Genomic DNA, 20,512 nt, shown 5'->3' with positions numbered 1-20,512 from the left:
AATAATGGTAAACACAGAGTTCTTACTGTGCTGGGCCCTGTTCTACATGTTTTACACACAGTGACTTGTTCAGCCCTCTGATGACCCCACGAGATGAGTAAGCACTGTTGTCTTCGCATCACACGTTGGGCAGAGAGAAGCCAGGCCACTGCCACCAGAGAAGCACCTGGGATTGGAGCACAAACAACTCAGCTCCAGAATCAATGCTCCTAGCTTCACTGTGTGCTGTTTCCTATTTGTAATATTCAATCAGCATAGACCAGCGAAAACACAGCTCTTTTCAAATGTTTTAGTAAGGTGGAACCAGTAAGGGCACAAACTACCCTTAAGCACCAAGCACTCCAGGCAGGGGAAAAACCATTATCCTTGGAGTCTAATTCCTAGAATTCATTTCTAGCTCCTCCCTCTGTTGGCTATGCACCCTATGAGTACATCTTTTAAATATTCCCAAATCTCCGATTCTTATTGTGAAAATAAGGCTATTCGTATTTATTCTAACCCACTTACTTACTGTGGGTTATATGCACCTAATACATGGATATGTCAGGCAGTGTTAATAGATACTGGAATACAGGGGTGAACAGGGTAAAATCACCTCCCTGAAGGGATTCGGTGAAAATTAAGAATTATCTGGGAATATTACACTGGTATAATAAGTTGACAAAGTTTTTAAGGGGGCATAGGTTGGAAGAAGACAGCTGTTGACATTTTAGGCAAATATGCATTTTCTGATTAAATATTTTATTTTGAAATCACTGTAAATTCATATGCAGCTCTAAGATACAATACAGAGAGACTCCATGAGCTTACCCAGTTTCTCCCAATAGTAACATCTCCAAAAAGTTATAGTACAATATCATATCATAATGCTGACATTGATGCAGCAAAGATACATAAAAATTCCATCATGAGGATCCCTTGTGTTGCCCTTTATCAGACTCTACCTCCCTTCCACCCTTTTCCCTCACCCCCACAGCCTCTCAACCCTTGGCAACCACTGCTGTTTTCCATCTCTGTAATTTTGTCATTCAGAGAATGTTAGATAAATGGAATCATACTTGCATTATCTTTTAAGATGGCTTTATTTTTATTACACTTGGCATAATGCCCTTCAGACCAATTCAAGTGATACTGTTGTACATACCAATAGTCCACTCCTTTTTATTGCTAAATAGTATTTCATAATATGGGTGTTTTACAACTTAACTACATTTTGCTTAACCACTTACCTGCTGAGGGACATCTAGGCTGTTTCTAGTGTCTGAGTATTAAAAATACAGTTGCTGGGCGGCGCCTGTGGCTCAGTCAGTAAGGCGCCGGTCCCATATACCGAGGGTGGCGGGTTCAAACCCAGCCCCAGCCAAACTGCAACCAAAAAATAGCCGGGCGTTGTGGTGGGCGCCTGTAGTCCCAGCTGCTCCGGAGGCTGAGGCAAGAGAATCGCTTAAGCCCAGGAGTTGGAGGTTGCTGTGAGCTGTGTGAGGCCACGGCACTCTACCGAGGGCCATAGGGTGAGACTCTGTCTCTACAAAAAAAAAAAAATACAGTTGCTATGAACATTCATTTTTTTTTTTTTTTTTTTTTTTGAGACACAGTCTCATTCTGTCACTCATGGTAGAGTGCTGTGGCATCACAGCTCATAGCAACCTCAAACTCTCGGGTTTAAGGGATTCTCAAGTCCCAAGTAGCTGGGATTACAGACACCTGCCACAACACCCAGCTATTGTTTGTTTACAGTTGTCGTTGTTTAGCTGGCCTGGGCCAGGTTCGAACCCGCCAGCCTCAGTGTATGTGGCTGGCATTGTAACCACTGTGCTACGGGCACCGAGCCCTATGAACATTCATGTACATGTTTTTGTGTGACCATGTCTTCATTTCTGGGATAAACGATCAGCAATGTGATTGCCTGGTCAAACTGCATGGTTTGCTGTTTTTGTTTCTTTAAGAAACTGTTCATTGTTTTCTGGAGTGGCTGTATGATTTTAGATTCAACAAACGAGTGAATGATCCAAGTCCTAACATAATCACAGGTTCTAAAAACTACAAGACATCTTGGGGGCCCATTAATTTGCCTACTACATCGTATTAAATATATTCCTGTTTTTCTCAGAGTTTATTTTTATCATGACTGAGTACTGAATTTCATCAAACATTTTTCCTGCACTGATACGTGAATTTTCTTCTTTAGATAGTTCACCTGGTAGGTTACAATGACTGACTTCTAAATGTTGAACCCATCTCTCATTCTTGCAATCGACTTCTTTGTCATGTGCTCAATTCTTTTTACATATTGTTAAATTATATTTAATACAATTTTAAGGACTTTTGCATCTACATTCGTGAAGGGTTTTAGTCTGTAGTTTTCTGTACTTTAGTTTTAGTATCTGGATAATAGAAGCTTTATAAAATAAATTAGGAAGTGTTCCCTCCTATTCTATTTTTCTGGAAGAGACTGTGTACAATTTGTGTTAATTCTTCCTTAAACGTCTCGTAGAATTCTTCTGTGAAACCATGTGGACTTGGAAATTTTCTTCTCAGAATCTTTTAAACTTAATTTTCTTCACAGTTATATAGAGCTATTCAAACAGCCTATTCTGTATTGGGTAAACTATGTTGGATTATGCTTTTTGAGCATTTGTTCCATTTCATCCAGGTTGTTAAGTTTATGCAGGTACAGTTGTCCATAGCATTGCCTTATTATCTTTTTGACGCCAGCAGGGTGGTGATACCCCTTGTTTTTCCTTGAGACTGGTGATTTGTGTCTTCTTTTTTCCCTCCTTTGTCAGTCTAAAGGTCTGCCGATTTCTGATGTTTTCAAAGAACCAGGTCTTTGTTTCATGGATTTTAAAAATTGTTCTATTTTTAATTTCATTGATTTCTGCTATTATTTCCTTCCTTCTGCTTGCTTTGGATTTATTCTCTAATTCGTCTAGGTTTTTAAGATGGGAGCTTAGATTACTGATCTGAGATTTTTTTTCTTTTTAATGAATTTGGTACTATAAAACTTCCTCTCAGCACTACTTCAGCTATGTTCTGTAAGTTTTGACGTGTTGTACTTTTATTTTCATTCAGTTCAGTGCCTTTTTAATAATTTTCCCAAAGACATCTTCTTTGATGCAAGAACTGTTTATAAGTATATTGTATAATTTCCAGCTATTAAGAGATTTTCCTGTTATCTTTTGGTTACTGACTTGTAGTTTGATTGCACTGTAGTCAGAGAACACATTCTATACATTTCAATTCTTTCAAATTTGTTGAGGTTTAAGGCCCAAAATACAGCCTATCTTGGTATAGGTTTCATGGGAATTTAGGAAGAATGTGTGTTCTGCCATCTTGCTGAGTGGACTGTCCTATAAATGTCTGTTAGAGCCTGTTGGTTGACGGTTTTGTTGAGTTCTTCTAAATCCTGGCTGATTTTCTGCGTAGTTGTTCTACTAATAAGTAAGAGAGGTACTGATACAATTGTAGTTTTGTCTATGTCTCCTTTCAGCTCTATCAGTTTATGCTTCTCATGTTTTGCAGCTCTGCTGTTTGGTACATGAATACTTAGGATGGCTCTGTCTTCTTGGTGGACTGTGCTTTTATCATTATGGGCGTGACTCTTTGTCTCTGATAATTTACAGAGTCTACTTTTTACTTTATGTGATATCTATATAATAGTTATTGATACCAAAATACTCACTCTTTATTGCCTTTGATTTATGTTTGCCTAATATACTTTTTGATCCTTTTACTTTCAATGCCTATATTGTTATATTTGAAGTGAGCCTCTTACAGCCAGCATACAGTTGGGTCCTACTTTTTAATCTACACTAACCAACTCTCTTAATTGATGTATTGAGCCCATTTACATTTAATGCGATTATTAATACGGTAGGGCTTAAGTCAGCCATTTTATTCTTTGTATTCTGTTTATATTTTCTTTTTCCTGCTTTCCTGTGGTTTACATCAAGATTTTTTAGAATTCGGAATTCTTGTTTTATCTATAGTTTTGAGTGTTTCTCTTTTGAATAGCTTTTTTTTTTGTAGAGACAGAGTCTCACTTTATGGCCCCCCGTAGAGTGCCGTGGCCTCACATAGCTCACAGCAACCTCCAACTCCTGGGCTTAAGCGATTCTCTTGCCTCAGCCTCCCGAGTAGCTGGGACTACAGGCGCCCGCCACGATGCCCGGCTATGAATAGCTTTTTAATGGTCACTTTAGGTATAAGATGATATATGTAACTTTCTTATCATTTTACCAGTTTAAGAATAGAAACCTTATCTCCCTGTCTCCCTCTGCCCTTCTGGTTTATAACTGCCTTAAATACTTCCTCTACATACATTTAAAACCACAGTATTGTTTTTACTTCAACCACCAAACATAATTTTTAGAAAATTCAAAAAGAAGGTAGAAGTCTAGCATATTTATCTGTATTTTCTTACTGTTTTCTTTCTTTTTTCCTGATGTTCCATGGTTCCTTCTTTTATCATTTTCCTTCTATTCAGAGAACTTCTTTTACCCCTTCTTTTTAAAGTAAGTCTTCTAGTGACAGATTCTCTCTTTTTCTCTTCATTTGATAGTATCTAGATTTCCCCTTTATTCTTGAAGGACAGTTTCAGAGAACAAAGGATTCTAGATAGATAATTCTTTTCTTCCTACACATGAAAAACATTGGTATTACTTCCTTCTGGCCTCCATGGTTTTTGATGAGAAATCTATTGTCAATGGAATTTTTTCCCATATGGCTAAGGTTTTATATTTCTCTGGCTGCTTTCAAGATTTCATTCATCTTCAGTTTTGGGGAGTTTAATATTATGGCCTTTGCCCTGAATTTCTCTGGGTATATCTTGTCTGGGATTTGCTCAGATTCTTGAGTCTGTACTTTAAATGTCTTGCCAACACAAGGAAATTTTCAGCCTTTATTTTCTCTATTACATTTTTAGTATCACCTTCTTTCTCCTCTCTTTTCAAGATTCCAATGACACAAAAGTTATATATACCTTCTGTTATGCTTGCACAGATCCCAGAGGCTCAGTTCTCCCCCTGACCCTCATCTATTCTCTGTTGTACAGATTGGGTAATATCTATTATTTTACTTTCCATTTCACCAATTCTTTCCTCTGTCTCCTCCAGTTAAGACCATCCACTAAGTTTGATTTTTGGTGGTCATGGTGGTGTGTACGTGCGGTTGTTTTTGTTTGTTTTAGTTACTAAATTTTTCAGTTGTAAAATTTTCATTTAGTTCTTTAAATCTTCTATTTCTTTGCTAAGGCTTTCCATCTCTTCATTTTACAACATTCCAAATAAATCAGGCCTCTGGCTGAACATTACCATAATGGACATACCTCTACCTCCTGAGAACCCAGTAAGCACTGGACTAGTCCTAATGTCTTAAATAAATAAAAATCAATTTATAATAACTGGTGACAAATTACCATTTCCGCCTTTAAATTTCTAGGACTTTAAAAAATGTCTCTAGGTGGTCAAATTCTCCCTCTTTGCTGACAACATGACCTTCTACTTAGAGAACCCCAAAGATTCAACCACAAGACTCCTAGAAGTCATCAAAAAATACAGTAATGTTTCAGGATATAAAATCAATGTCCACAAATCAGTAGCCTTTGTATACACCAATAACAGTCAAGATGAGAAGCTAATTAAGGACACAACTCCCTTCACCATAGTTTCAAAGAAAATGAAATACCTAGGAATATACCTAACGAAGGAGGTGAAGGACGTTTATAAAGAAAATTATGGGGCGGCGCCTGTGGCTCAGTCGGTAAGGCGCCGGCCCCATATACCCACGGGTTCAAACCCAGCCCCAGCTGAACTGCAACCAAAAAATAGCTGGGCATTGTGGTGGGCGCCTGTAGCCCCAGCTACTCGGGAGGCTGAGGCAAGAGAATCGCTTAAGCCCAGGAGTTGGAGGTTGCTGTGAGCTGTGTGATGCCATGGCACTCTACCAAGGGCCATAAAGTGAGACTCTGTCTCTACAAAAAAAAAAAGAAAATTATGAAATCCTCAGAAAGGAAATAGCAGAGGACATTAACAAATGGAAGAACATACCATGCTCATGGATGGGAAGAATCAACATTGTTAAAATGTCTATACTTCCCAAAGCAATCTACCTATTCAACGCCATTCCTATCAAAATACCAACATCGTACTTTCAAGATTTGGAAAAAATGATTCTGCATTTTGTATGGAACCAGAAAAAAATCCTCTATAGCTAAGGCAGTTCTTAGTAATAAAAATAAAGCTGGGGGCATCAGCATACCAGATTTTAGTCTGTACTACAAAGCCATAGTACTCAAGACAGCATGGTACTGGCACAAAAATAGAGACATAGACACTTGGAATCGAATTGAAAACCAAGAAATGAAACTAACATCTTACAACCACCTAATCTTCGATAAACCAAACAAGAACATACCTTGGGGGAAAGACTCCCTATTCAATAAATGGTGTTGGGAGAACTGGCTGTCTACATGTAAAAGACTGAAACTGGACCCACACCTTTCCCCACTCACAAAAATTGATTCAAGATGGATAAAGGACTTATATTTAAGGCATGAAACAATAAAAATCCTCAAAGAAAGCATAGGAAAATATTGGCCTGGGGAAAGACTTCATGAAGAAGACTGCCATGGCAATTGCAACAACAACAAAAATAAACAAATGGGACTTCATTAAACTGAAAAGCTTCTGTACAGCTAAGGAGACAATAACCAAAGCAAAGAGACAACCTACACAATGGGAAAGGATATTTTCATTGCATATGGGATTGCATATTTTCAATCAGACAAAAGCTTGATAACTAGGATCTATAGAGAACTCAAATTAATCCACATGAAAAAAGCCAACAATCCCATATATCAATGGGCAAGAGACATGAATAGAACCTTCTCTAAAGATGACAGACGAATGGCTAGCAAACACATGAAAAAATCTTTATCATCTCTATATATTAGAGAAATGCAAATCAAAACCACCCTGAGATATCATCTAACCCCAGTGAGAATGGCCCACATCACAAAATCTCAAAACTTCAGATGCTGGCATGGATGTGGAGAGAAGGGAACACTTACACTGCTGGTGGGACTGCAAACTAGTACAACCTTTCTGGAAGGAAGTATGGAGAAACCTCAAAGCACTCAAGCTAGACCTCCCATTTGATCCTACAATCCCATTACTGGGCATCTACCCAGAAGGAAAAAAATCCTTTTATCATAAAGACACTGTTTATTGCAGCTCAATTTACAATCGCCAAAATGTGGAAACAGCCTAAATGCCCACCAACCCAGGAATGGATTAACAAGCTGTGGTATATGTATACCATGGAATACTATTCAGCTATTAAAAAAAAATGGAGACTTTACATCCTTAGTATTAACCTGGATGGAAGTGAAAGACATTAATCTTAGTAAAGCATCACAAGAATGGGGAAGCATGAATCCTATGTACTCAATTTTGATATGAGTACAATTAATGACAATTAAGGTTGGGGGGGGAGGAAAAGCAGAAAGAGGGACGGAGGGAGGGGGGTGGGGCCTTGGTGTGTGTCACACTTTATGGGGGCAAGACATGTTTGCAAGAGGGACTTTGTAACCTGGCTTATTGTACCCTCAATGAATCCCCAACAATAAAAAATAAATAAATATTTGAGTATAGCTAAAAAAAAAAATGTCTCTAGGACTTGTACACATATATGGGTACATTAAACACAGACAATGTGCAAACCTTCACTCTAGTACAATTACGTGTGCCACATCTTATAGTGCAATACGGTATACATAATGAAGGATACACCCTCAACTGAAGACACATTCCAAACTCTGTGCACATCACTTCAGCATATGCAAACATAGTCATGAGTTAAAATAAGAATAACAGAAGTTTGTGTGTTGTATACAAATACATAAGCACTGAATGTGTTGCTTTAGGTATAAGATTATATATACTGCATCTTACTTAATACATTCTCTACAAGGTCAAGAAGGAAAGACTAGCGGGTGCTGGAACAGTCAGGAAAGCCACTTTCCAGACAGTTTAAGCCAGGCCTAGAGAGCAATATTTGGGAACTCCTGTTCCCCACAGAAAGATGAGGAATGAGGATGTTACTCATCCACTCGTAGATGAGTAACAAGTTCAGAAAGAAGGTGATATGTTTGGGAATAAGATCACGTAAACTTAAGAGTAGTGGGGAGGGCAGCGCCTGTGGCTCAATGAGTAGGGCACGGGCCCCTTATACCAAGGGTGGTGGGTTTGAACCCAGCCTCAGCCAAACTGCAACAAAAAATAGCCGGGCCTTGTGGTGGGCACCTGTAATCCCAGCTACTCAGGAGGCTGAGGCAAGAGAATTGCCTAAGCCCAAGTGCTGGAGGTTGCTGTGAGCTGTGATGCCACAGCACTCTACAAAGGGCAACAAAGTGAAACTCTGTCTCTTAAAAAAAAAAAAAAAAACAAGTTAAAAAATAAAAAAAGTAGTGGGGAACAAAACTGGATATATTGGTTGGGCACATGAAGAAAAAGCCTTGAAACGCAGGGGGGAAAGTAGAAAACTGTGACCTGTTTTTGACCAGTTCTGTGCACTGAGGAGACACGAGCTCTACAGAGCACTTCGGGACCAACCCCACTCTTACTAACTGTGTGACATGTGAACTTGAGCTTGGTTTCCTTATCTGTAAAATGGGCATAAAGATCCTACTTCAAGGTGTAGCTGCGACGGTTAATATTCACTATATAAAATAATACCTTTAAAGTATTTGTGTGAAAGTAGGTAATTAATAAAAAAAGGTGATTACAACTGTGAACATTTTCAAAAGAGTGGCCTGACAGGAAAATGAAATAGGGATATCCCAAGTATCATCTGAATTTCTTCTCAGGGTGTCATGGATGTTGGGCCTCTGCCCTCAGTCTGTAATACACTGTATAATACATCGTACAGTCAAGCTAAAAGCCCCTGAAAGCTACCCTGTCTTACTCAAAGTTTTGTGAGTTTATTCAAACAATGTCACAGAGACTAAGCATAGCTGGTCCTGAACTTTTCAATTCACTAATAAACGAGGGAATAAAAGGAGAAATAAAGTCTTGGCACCCAAAGCACAGTGGTTACGGCACCAGCCACACACACTGAAGGTGGGATGGAACCCAGCTTGGGCCAGTTAAACAACAAAGACAACTACAACCAAAAAACAGCCGGGTGTTGTGGCGGGCGCCTGTAGTCCCAGTTACTTGGGAGTCTGAGGCAAAAGAATCACTTAAACCCCAGAGTTAGAGGTTGCTGTGAACTGTGACACCACAGCACTCTACCCAGGGTGACATAGTAAGACCCTGTCTCCAAAAAATAAATAAATAAATCCAGTTCGTTTTTCTTTGGATGTTTTACAAATTTGATTAAGACATTCCTTTAGTTCCAGAGATTATAATTTGGCCGAAAAGATTAGACATATATACAAAAAAATTATAATACAAAACAGAAATTGATAACTAACAAAAAATAAATTAATAAGCTTTGGGAGAACAGAAAAAGCTCTGACTCTCTAATCTCCTAGGACATGGAAGGGGATCAGTGAAGTTTCAGGAACTCAGTATTTTCTTAGAGAAGTGGCAGTTTTGTCCCAGCTGCCAGGAAAGCACAGATGAAGGTGGTTTTCCTGGCTGAGAGAACATGAAAAAGGGCACTTGGGTAGGAACACATCATCCTCAGAAAATGGCAGTGGGTTAGAGAAACACAGACTAAAGAACGCGTGACAAAGCGATATAGATGGGCTGGGCCATATTACAAACAGCCTTAACTCAAGCCTCTAAGTTTGGACCTATTTGACAGGCAGTAAGAAGCATCTTAATATTTTGCAATGAAGGGATAATATGACCTAAGCAGTGCTTTAGGGAAATCTGGAACTAACATAAATGACACAATAATTAAATTAAAAGATTGTCATGAGCAGAGACCATGTTTTATTTACCTTTTGAATACCCTCGGGTGTGTGTATACTGTGCCTTGTACATTAAAAAACAAAACAAAACAAACAAACAAACAAAAAAAAAACAGAAGGAAGAAAGAAAAGAACTAAATTCCGTTGAATCTACTGCGTTTAGAAAGAGGAACAGCCACCCCTGCCAGAGTCTGCAATTGCCTATCCAACATCCATTTTCCCTTGTTCCCAGCTTTAAAGATAAACACACAGAAAGCAAAAACTACATTTCCCGAGGAGAAATAAATTTGTAATCATTTTAAGCAGTTAGCAACATTTGTCACTTAACTGATACATCAATAATGAAGCCTGTCAATAGCAAGGAGTCCCTCAGACTGCTCCCTGTGGGAACAGTGGACATGGGTAGATGGAAGATTCAGGTCTCTGGGGTGGAAAAATTACTGACAGCTACATGTGGCTAGGAGTATCACATCCCCAAGAACACATTTCATGAAAGGAATCCACTTGAAAGAGAATGACAGCCAAGATCCTTGTAACAGAACAATTCTGGGGCAATATTTCATAATTCATTCAAATATTCCCAGAATTACCGTTAACAGGGCTCTCAGATACCTCACTAAGATCTTGGTCCTCAAGGCATATAGCATATAGCATAGATGGAAAGGTAAAATACTTATATATAAGCTCTAACAATGCAATCTGAATAAAATAATAGAACAAATTAGTATAGTACAATAGAGGGGACCCTACAACACAGTCAAAGCTGGGCTCTATTCCTAACTTGTTATTATGCTGTTAATTCACTCTGCGACATTGAATAAACTAGTTTACCTCAATAATCAACTCCTCCCCTGTAAAATACAGGAATAGTTTCATGGGCTACTCTAGTGGACCCACTAAAATGTTTTGTGCAATAATTCAGTAGGTTCCAACTTTTTGGAATACAAAGCTATTTTTAAATGTTAAACAAATTTTCTTAGATACTTTACCACAATTGTCTTTTTAGCATGTTAACAGAAAAGCACGCACCAAAAAAAATGCTACCACAAATTCCACAACCTCTTTTTAAAAATCTGTACATTAACAAGCTGTGGTATATGTACACCATGGAATACTATTCAGCCATTAAAAAAAATGAACACTATAGCCTTTATATTACCCTGGATGGAAGTGGAAGACATTATTCTTAGTAAAGCATCACAAGAATGGAGAAGCAAGAATCCTATGTACTCAATTTTGATATGAGGACAACTAAGGACATGGTGGGGGTAGGGGAAGGGGAGAGCAGTGAGAAAATGAAGGAGGGAGGGGATGGGAAAGGAAGAGAGAGGTAGGGTGGGGGTGGGGGGGTCTTGGTGTGTGCCACACCTTTTGGGGTCAAGACACGATTGTAAGAGGAACTTTACCTAACAAATGCAATCAGTGTAACCTGGTTTCTTGTACCCTCAGTGAATCCTCAATAATAAAAAAAAAAAAATTCAAAAAAAGAAAAAAAATCTACATTAACATTTAAATGTTAATATTTAATGTTAAATATTAAATGTTAATATTAAAAATGTTAAATGAAAAATGTGTTGCACCTAAGAGTTTAATAAGAGCACAAATTTTTCTAGCCACGTGGAATAACGCCACAGTCCACAAGGCACTAGACGTGCGTTCTCTCAAGTCTTCCCCAGCCTTAATATTGTTATCTTATGTTTACTTAAAATCTGATTTTCGGTACCAAGGTGAAAGGGAAATTGATAAGAAAGGACAGAAAAGGATGGATTCAAGAGAAAATGCCACGTAAGAACTTACAGAGAGTAAGTAAGGTAAAAGCAAATACATTAGAGCCATTAATAGAAGAAGTTGTTGAGTTTGGAGGCAAGAACCAGCGTGGTCTGAAACTATGATTAACTGGGCATCTATTATGTTCCAGGCATGCATAATGTTTTAATATTGTTTAAAAATCAATACATACATATGATTAAAAAAACTGAAACAGGGGCGGCACCTGTGGCTCAAGTGAGTAGGGTGCCGGCCCCATATACTGAGGGTGGTGGGTTCAAACCCAGCCCCGGCCAAACTGCAACAACAACAAAAAAATAGCTGGGCGTTGTGGTGGGCATCTGTAGTCACAGCTACTCTGGAAGCTGAGGCAAGAGAATCACCTAAGCACAAGAGCTGGAGGTTGCCGTGAGCTGTAACGCAATAGCACTCTACCGAGGGTGACAAAATGAGACTGTCTCTAAAAAAAAAAAAATTAAAACAGTACAAAAAACTATACAATAAACAATTTTCCTCTCATCCTCTCATCGTAGATTACTAAACTCCCTAGAATCTCTCTCTAGACACAACAATTATTTCCTCTATATCCTTTCAGAAATATTTGCATTTGCTTTCTCTATTTAGTTCTCATAACAACCTCTGAGATAGGTGGGATTACTGTATAAATATTAATATTAATAAAGTGAGGCTTAATGAGGTTGATTCGGCTAAGGTCATAGAGCCACAAAGGGACAGAGCTGGGATCAGCACATGGACCCCAACCACTCAGGCTCATATGACTCTACACTCAAGAATCGCCTACAAAAACTCTGCAGATATGGTTAACGTGTTTATAATAACAAAAACTGGAAACCAAATATCCATCAGTCAAGGACTGGTTATATGAATCATACCACACATACACTATGAAATGCTACACGACAATGAAAACTAAAGTTAAAAACATAAGGTAAACCCAGATACGCCACACTGGAAAACCAGTAAGATAGCTTGTTGCGTTAAAAAGGCCCCCATAAGAAGGAGGCGCCCGTGGTTCAGTGAGTAGGGCGCCGGCCCCATATGCCAAGGGTGGCGGGTTCAAACCCAGCCCCGGCCAAACTGCAACAAAAAAATAGCCGGGCGTTGTGGCGGGCGCCTGTAGTCCCAGCTGCTCGGGAGGCTGAGGCAAGAGAATCGTGTAAGCCCAAGAGTTAGAGGTTGCTGTGAGCCGTGTGACGCCATGGCACTCTACCAGAGGCCGGTACAGTGAGACTCTGTCTCTACAAAAAAAAAAAAAAAAAAAAAGGCCCCCATAAGAAACAGGAGTAAGTATTTAATGGACACAGAGTTTTAGTTTGGGAAAATAAAAAGTTCTAGAGATGGAGGGTGGTGATGGCTGCACAGCAATGTGAATGTGTTTAATACTACAGAACTGTACATTGAAAAATGGGCGGTGCCTGTGGCTCAGTTGGTGAGGCGCCGGCCCCATGTACCGAGGGTGGAGGGTTCAAACCTGGCCCCAGCCAAACTGCAACCAAAAAATAGCTGGGCCTTGTGGCAGGCGCCTGTAGTCCCAGCTACTCGGGAGGCTGAGGCAAGAGAATCGCTTAAGCCCAGGAGCTGGAGGTTGCTGTGAGCTGTGTGATGCCATGGCACTCTACCCAGGGCCATAAAGTAAGACTCTGTCTCTACAAAAAAAAAAAAAATAAATAAATAAAATAAAAATAAAAATGGTTACATGGTAAGTTTTGTTACATACATCTTACCATAACTTTTAAAAAATCCTTTAAAAAAGTAAATACGGAACAGCATGATTGTGATTTCGTTTTTGTATGTGTATATGTTCAAACGTGTTTTGTAAAATTTTTTTTGTCCTTTATCTTACCTAACCTTCGGACTTCCCAGAAAGGCTCCAGACTCCTGGATGTGCTGATGTTGAGTCCTGCAGCTCCCACCTCCAGGCACATGTTGTCAGTGTTCAAACTAATTCCAAGTACCCATTTTCCAACCTCCCACAGAACACAACATTCAGAGCTTGCTACATCCAGTTTCCCCAGCCCTACCTTAAGTGTCAAGGCAGACTCATCAAGCTCCACAACATGCTTCAACATGAACAAAAGATGCAGGAAAATGCCTCCTGCTCTCCACCCACTCCCCAACCCCCTCACCTGGTGGTAAACTATAGTGTAGAAATGTCCTATATGGCCAAACAAATGAGACTCTGTAAAGAGGGGAAACAAAACCGCTGCTGCTATAGAATGAACAGTACATGGCAACAGCTAGTATAGCTCTTGCTTCTCAAGTGTCTTAAAATTAAAATATGTAAAAGACGACGTGGCAACAGTCCAGCAAGTACAGATGAGATCTCTGTGGGTGGGAAATCATAGCTTAAGGCCCCCCAGTTGGGAGAACTGTAAAACTGGCAAATGGTTTGAGGTGGTTTTCCTTCTATTTAAATACAAACCCAGGTAAGAAAATGACCTACACGAGGCTTATTTACTAATTAAAACAGGCTGTTACCCAGGATAGAGTGTCATGGCCCCAGCCTACCTTCACAACCTCAAATTCCTGGGTTCAAGTGATCGTCCCACCTCAGCCTCCAGAGTGGCTAGGACTACAGGTGCCCACCACAACTCCCGGCTAATTTTTCTATTTTTAGTAAAGATGAGGTCTCATGCTTGCTCAGGCTGTTTGAACTCCTGAGCTCAAAGGATCCTCCCCCATTGACATCCCAGAGTATCAGGATTACAGGCATCCATGCTGGCCCTGAGGTTTATTTCAATAAATCTCATCTGAAGAAACACAACATTACTGAAACTAGAGATGCTCAGAGTAAAGCTTGTTCTCTTGTTACTAATCTTTTGAAGTTGCTGAAGTTTTTCTGACCCAGTGCAGGGGTTCTAAGACCTCCTCTCTCTAGAAGGAAAGGAAAACTCACTTGCTGTGTGCACATTTAGCAAGAGAAAGTGCTGCCCACAGGATGGGTGAAAGGGAAAGGGTGGGAATGTTAAATAAAACCAAGACAGCACAATCCTGATGGATAATTTTCTCTAACCCTGCAGGACAGAACCACCAGAACTGAAGTTACCATTCCCACCACCAAATTTTCATTAGCTTTCTTAAAAATCAAGAGCTCAATGTTTTCACCATACAAACAGGCACAGAGCACTGGAGTCCAGGAAGACATTCCCTCCCATGACATTTTCCCTTTTCATAAAGGCACTGGCCATCACCAGATCAAGGAAAATCCCTAAGGGCACAGTTGCTTTTTTTTTTTTAATTGCTAATACTGAATAACTTTATTAGTCAATACTTAACAGTAATTCAATATACAACCTAAAGACTTAATAAAAAATGCATAAGTACCCTGCTATTTAAAACTCTGCCTGAACTGTATAATAACTATCTAGAAATTTGCTTTTTCTATTAATATAAGGGTTCTTCAAGTCTTTAAGTCCTACTAAAACTCCCCAAATCTAGAACCAGAAGTCCCCAAGCACACACTACAATAAGCATTTAAGAAATATTTTTTAGGGCGGCGCCTGTGGCTCAGTGAGTAGGGCGCTGGCCCCATATGCCGAGGGTGGCAGGTTCAAACCCAGCCCCGGCCAAACTGCAACAAAAAAATAGCCGGGCGTTGTGGCGGGTGCCTGTAGTCCCAGCTGCTCAGGAGGCTGAGGCAAGAGAATCGCGTAAGCCCAAGAGTTAGAGGTTGCTGTGAGCAGTGTGACGCCACGGCACTCTACCAAGGGCGGTACAGTGAGACTCTGTCTCTACAAAAAAAAAAAAAAAAAAGAAATATTTTTTAGAGTATATTTTAGAGTGCCTGTAAATATTGCTCTTGAAAGATCCCCAATTCGTGCACATCCCTTTCAGGTAGGATTATGTTCTCAAAGAGTAGTCAGTGGGATTAATACTAGTTTTCATAATAATACTAAGATATTCCTAAGAGGCTACTGCAGCCTTTTGCACTTGCTGACACACTGATAGTACAAAAACAATAGTGGTACATTTGCTAGCCTCTTAGCACTAATTGAGGCAGTGGTAGTGTAACCAAATTCTCTTTACTTCCATGAACTCTCAGGAAAAGAATGCCAATTTCACCTTTAAGTGTCTTTGATGAAATGATACAGCCACTCTGGAAAAATCTTGAAGGGATTTTTAAAAAGGGAAACATGCAATTATGTGTACTGTACAATCTGGCAATGCACACTCTTGGACATACATTCAAGATAACAAAAAATTATGTTCACATAAATGAGGTCTATAGGCCAAACACGGTGACTCAAACCTATTAATCGCAGCATTTTGGGAAGGTGAAGCAGGACGCAGGACTGCCTGAGGCCAGGAGTTTGAGACCAGCCTAAGCTACCTAAAAGAAACCTTGTTTCTACAAAAAAAAAAAAGAAAAGAAAAATATAAAAAAATCCAGGAGGCATAGTGTCAAATGCCTGAAGTCCTGGCTACTTGGGAGGCTAAGGCAGGTGGATTATGTGAGCCCAGGAGTTGGAAGTTACAGTGAGCTATGATTGCACACAGCACTCCAGGCCTGGGTGACAAAGCGAGACCCTGTCTCAAAAAATAACCCCGACTCCTAAAAAAATGAAAAAACCCAGCTGTGCGCACGCCTGTAATCCCAGTGGCTTCCGGAGGCTGAGGCAGCGGGGTGCCCACAGCCGGAGTCTGAGGTTGCCTGAGTCTGAGGTTGCGGTGAGCTACCACGCCCACTGCACTCTGCTCAGGGGCATAGGGTGGGACCCTGTCTCAACAACAACAACAAAAAAATTAAATTAAATTAAAATTAAAATAAAAAACCCTGTCTATAAATGTTCACAGTAGCTTTCTTTTCAATAGCCCAAGACTAGAAATATATGTCCTTCAATAGGTAACCAGTTAGCTAAACTGCCGTACATCCACTCCATGGAGTACTTAGCAAAGAAAAGAAAAAAGGAACTACAAATACACACAAAATATTGTATGATTCCACTTATATGAAGTATTCAGAGTAGTCAAAATCATACAGACATCTATAGGAGAAGCTCAAACAGCCTGAGCAAGAGTGAGACTCCATCTCTACTAAAAACAGAAAAATAAGCTGGGATTTGTGGTGGGCACTTGTAGTCCCAGCTCCTCCAGAGGCTGAGGCAGTAAGATCACTTTAACCCAGAAGGGAAGGAGTTGTTTAATGGGTACAGAGGCAACCTCAAATTCTTGGGCTCCAACAATCCTCTTGCCTCTGCCTCCCAAAGTAGCTGGGACTTCAGGCACCTGCCATGACACTCGGCTAGTTTTTTAGTAGAGACGGTCTCCCTCTTGCTCAGGCTGGTCTTGAACTCCTGAGCTCAAGCCATCCACCCGCCTTGGCCTCCCACAGTGTTAGGATTACAGGTGTGAGCCACCGTGCCTGGCTGAACTTTTTTTTTTTTTTTTGACAAAATGGCAAGTACGCACAATGCATTTCTGTAAGCAAGATGGTTGTCTCAAGAAAAAGCACAGTATGATTGCATGATGAGCTGAATCAGATGCCCATTTCATGACATACTATTTTTACTGAAAAGAACTGACGAACTACGGTTATTTAGACTTGTATTTGGCAGACATTTCCTTGAAACTAAACAAAGTGAGCCTGTCATTTTGAGAAAAACAACTGACAATATTTTGTTGCCAATGATAAAAAACCAAGCTTTCAACTGAAAATGAAAATGTTGGAAAACTTGCATTCACCACCTTGAATTTGACAGATTTCTGTACTTAAAGCCTTTTCTAAGGAAATCAGTGGTGATGTTAACAAATATTACTTAGTGCCGTTAATGAAATGCATCAGTATTTGGGATATGCCTAACTCAGTATTTTCCAAATGACAAACATATGTTACAGTGGGTCACAGATCCATTCAAACTGCAAGACAAACCAAGAAATTTTAATGCAACAGTGTGTGAAATGTCCACCGACAACTGCTTCAGACTCCATATCCAAACTAACCTTTAAGAAACTATTACTTAAGTAGTTTTGGTGTGGTAACAAAACCCCACAATTATCTAAGAAAGCTTTTAAAACAGTCCTCCTTTTTCCAACCGCACATCTGTGAAGACCAGGTTTTCTTTAAACAGTTCAATCAGAACACCGTGACAGACAATGCAAAGCAGATAAGAGAATCCAATTGTCTTCCACTTAGCCAACGGAAAGAGATGTGCAAAATGTAAAAGAAAGCGCTGCGTCCCATTAATTTGTTTCAGGAAAATACTATTTCATTAAAAGGTAACATGTATGTTAACTTATCGTGAATATATTGAACGAATTAATAAACATTTTAATTGTTTCACTTCTAAACCACTCTGGACATAGCCATAATAACGCAAAGCTCTTGCGGGTCCTCTACTTTTAAGAGTGGTCCCAAGACCAAACGTCTGAGACCGGCTCATCTGTACCAGACTCCGCCATGCGCAGCGAACGTGCTTCTGCCTTGTGAGCCCCGCGGGGCCCCGGGCACCCGGCGGCAGCGCGCGCCCAACGCCGGCCCCGCCCGCCGGCGCACCAGGCCCTCGGGGTCCCCAGGACGCCCGCGCCGCGAGCCCGCCGCCCCGCCAGGCCGGCGAGGGGCTGGTCCGCCGGGAGGCCGCGGGGCCACGTCCGCCCGCTCGCGCCAGGCCCGGCGAGCAGGCCCGCGGGCAGCGGCCGCGCCGACGTGGCGGGCACCGGGCGGACGGGGACGCGCGATCCGTACCTGTTGGTCATTCCGGCCGCCACGCCCAGCATCTCTCCGCAGTCGGACACCGCCGTTCCTCACCACCTGGGCTCCCCGCGCCGCTCCAGCCGCGTCCTCCTCCTTGGCCGCTGCGGTCGGCTGCGGGCGGGCCAGAGCAGGAAGGGGAGGCGGGCAAGGGGCGGGGAGGCCGCCGCAGGCTCCCGCCCGCGACCGGCAAATGGCAGGGAGGCCGCGAGAGGGCGCGCTCGGGGCGGGGCGGGGCCGGGCAAGAAGAGCGCGGGGACCGGCCGCGTCCAGCGCTCGGAAGGCCCCGCCCCGGGGACAGCCCTGCCCCGCCCCGCCCCGCAGCGGCACGCCCCGCCTCTCCACGCGTCCAAGGCTCGGCTTAGCAGGCAGATAAAGGCCTGTGGGTGGCTGGGTTCTGTCGGGATCCTTCTGCGTAAGGGACGGCGTGAGTCGCTGCTGTAGCTCCTCGGGTGGCGGCTGAGGGAGCGGGCCAAGCCCTTTTTACCTCCGCCCACGTCTGCTGTGGCTGTGAGGATCCAGAGGAGAAGGCTCGGTGGGAAAGGGGTGCCGGCAGCCAGACGGAGGGGCTCGTGTGAGCCGGTCAATCCCGAATGCCTGCGCTCGCCACGGAGCCTGGCGCGGCCGAAGTGCTGCTTCCAGGAGTCGGACTTTGCTTACTGCACGTTGTGGGTTGGGAAACGTGAACCTTCCTTCAGGGACTCCAGGCTTGTCTCTGCATCCTTTCCTTCCTTGCTTGCTTGTTCCCTTGGCCGGTTCCATCTATCAAAACCTGAAATCTGTGAAGGATCTGATATAGGTGACCATAGGTTACTTACTCTAGGCACAAATGATCTCTCTCAGGATACGTAATTTTGTAACAATGTCTATTCTGTAATAATAGAAAGACGACTTGTCTCCTACCAGTCGAGGCATGTGTGAGAGAAACACTGGATCTATTCGACACCCTCATATTAAGATAGATTACTGTTTCAAAGTAAAATCAATATTTAAATGTTAAAAACGGGGAAGAGTTGGAAAAATACTAGAAGAAAATTTGAAGAAAAAAATTAAGGTTGGAGTGGCAAGAAACTTTCCAAATAGGACATAAAATGAAAGATGGATAAACGTAGCCAAATACAAATGTAAAATGTCTGCATAACAAATAGGACAGCCCCCAACTGTGAAAATTATTTTTAAGATGTGTTACAAAAAAGGTCTGATTTCTTTATTATTACAAAAAGATATAAGTGCAAAAATGCTCAACAACTCAGAAAAATAGACAAGGGATAGAAACAGTTTTCCACAGAAAAACAAATTATTTTTAAAACTACAAGGAGAGCTGAGCGCAGTGGCTCACGCTTGTAATCCTAGCACTCTGGGAGGCCGAGGCAGGTGGATTCCTGTGAGCTCACAGGTTTGAGACTAGCCTGAGCAAGAGAGAGACTCTGTCTCTAAAAAAATAAGGGTGGCGCCTGTGGCTCAGTGAGAAGGGCGCCGGCCCCATATACCGAGGGTGGCGGGTTCAAACCCAGCCCCAGCTGAACTACAACAAAAAAATAGCCGGGCGTTGTGGCGGGCGCCTGTAGTCCCAGCTGCTCCGGAGGCTGAGGCAGGAGAATCACGGAAGCCCAAGAGCTGGAGGTTGCTGTGAGTCCTGTGACATCATGGCACTCTACCGAGGGTGGTAAAGTGAGACTCTGTCTCTACAAAAAAAAAAAATAGCCGGGTGTTGTGGCGGGATCCTGTAGTCTTAGGTACTAGGGAGGCTGAGACGAGAGAATCGCTTGAGCCCGAGAGTTTGAGGTTGCTAGGAGCTATATGGCACGCTACCTAGAGTGACAAAGTGAGGCTCGGTCTCTAAATAAATAAATGCAAAAACTACAAGGAGGTATCCAGTATCATAAATAATAAAATAACATGTTTCAAAAATGCAAAAATTAAAAAGGTTTGAAAATAAACTGTTTTGATGAGGACATAGAGAAACAAGTGCTTTGATCTACATGCAATTTTTGTAAAGGACAAGTGGGCAGTTATCAAAATAGAATTCAGCTCCATTTTGACCCAGGCTATCCACATTTTAGAATTTATCTCAAACATGTTTCCTTTTGTGTACATCCAAAAAATGTACAACCTTT

The 20,512-nt window shown here is 41.5% G+C and overlaps 1 protein-coding gene across 2 annotated transcripts in view; it reads right to left on the bottom strand.

Annotated features, from left to right (window-relative positions):
• LIMS1 (LIM zinc finger domain containing 1) overlaps window positions 1–18,583 on the bottom strand; it is a 154,308-nt gene extending 135,725 nt beyond the window's left edge. Inside the window, exon 1 of one of the 2 annotated variants that reach the window (XM_053586782.1) lies at window positions 18,390–18,583. In XM_053586782.1, coding sequence (XP_053442757.1) covers window positions 18,390–18,421 — 32 coding nt within the window. In that variant the 5' untranslated portion in view covers window positions 18,422–18,583. The remainder of the gene's footprint in view (window positions 1–18,389) is intronic. The other variant, XM_053586783.1, reaches the window with a different exon arrangement.
• Window positions 18,584–20,512: the final 1,929 nt, after the last annotated feature.

The sequence above is a fragment of the Nycticebus coucang genome, chromosome 4 (assembly GCF_027406575.1).
Source record: "Nycticebus coucang isolate mNycCou1 chromosome 4, mNycCou1.pri, whole genome shotgun sequence".
In the NCBI taxonomy this organism is placed as follows: Eukaryota; Metazoa; Chordata; class Mammalia; order Primates; family Lorisidae; genus Nycticebus; species Nycticebus coucang.
Note: the sequence above shows the minus strand (reverse complement) of the source record. Positions and strands in the feature narration are given on the sequence as shown.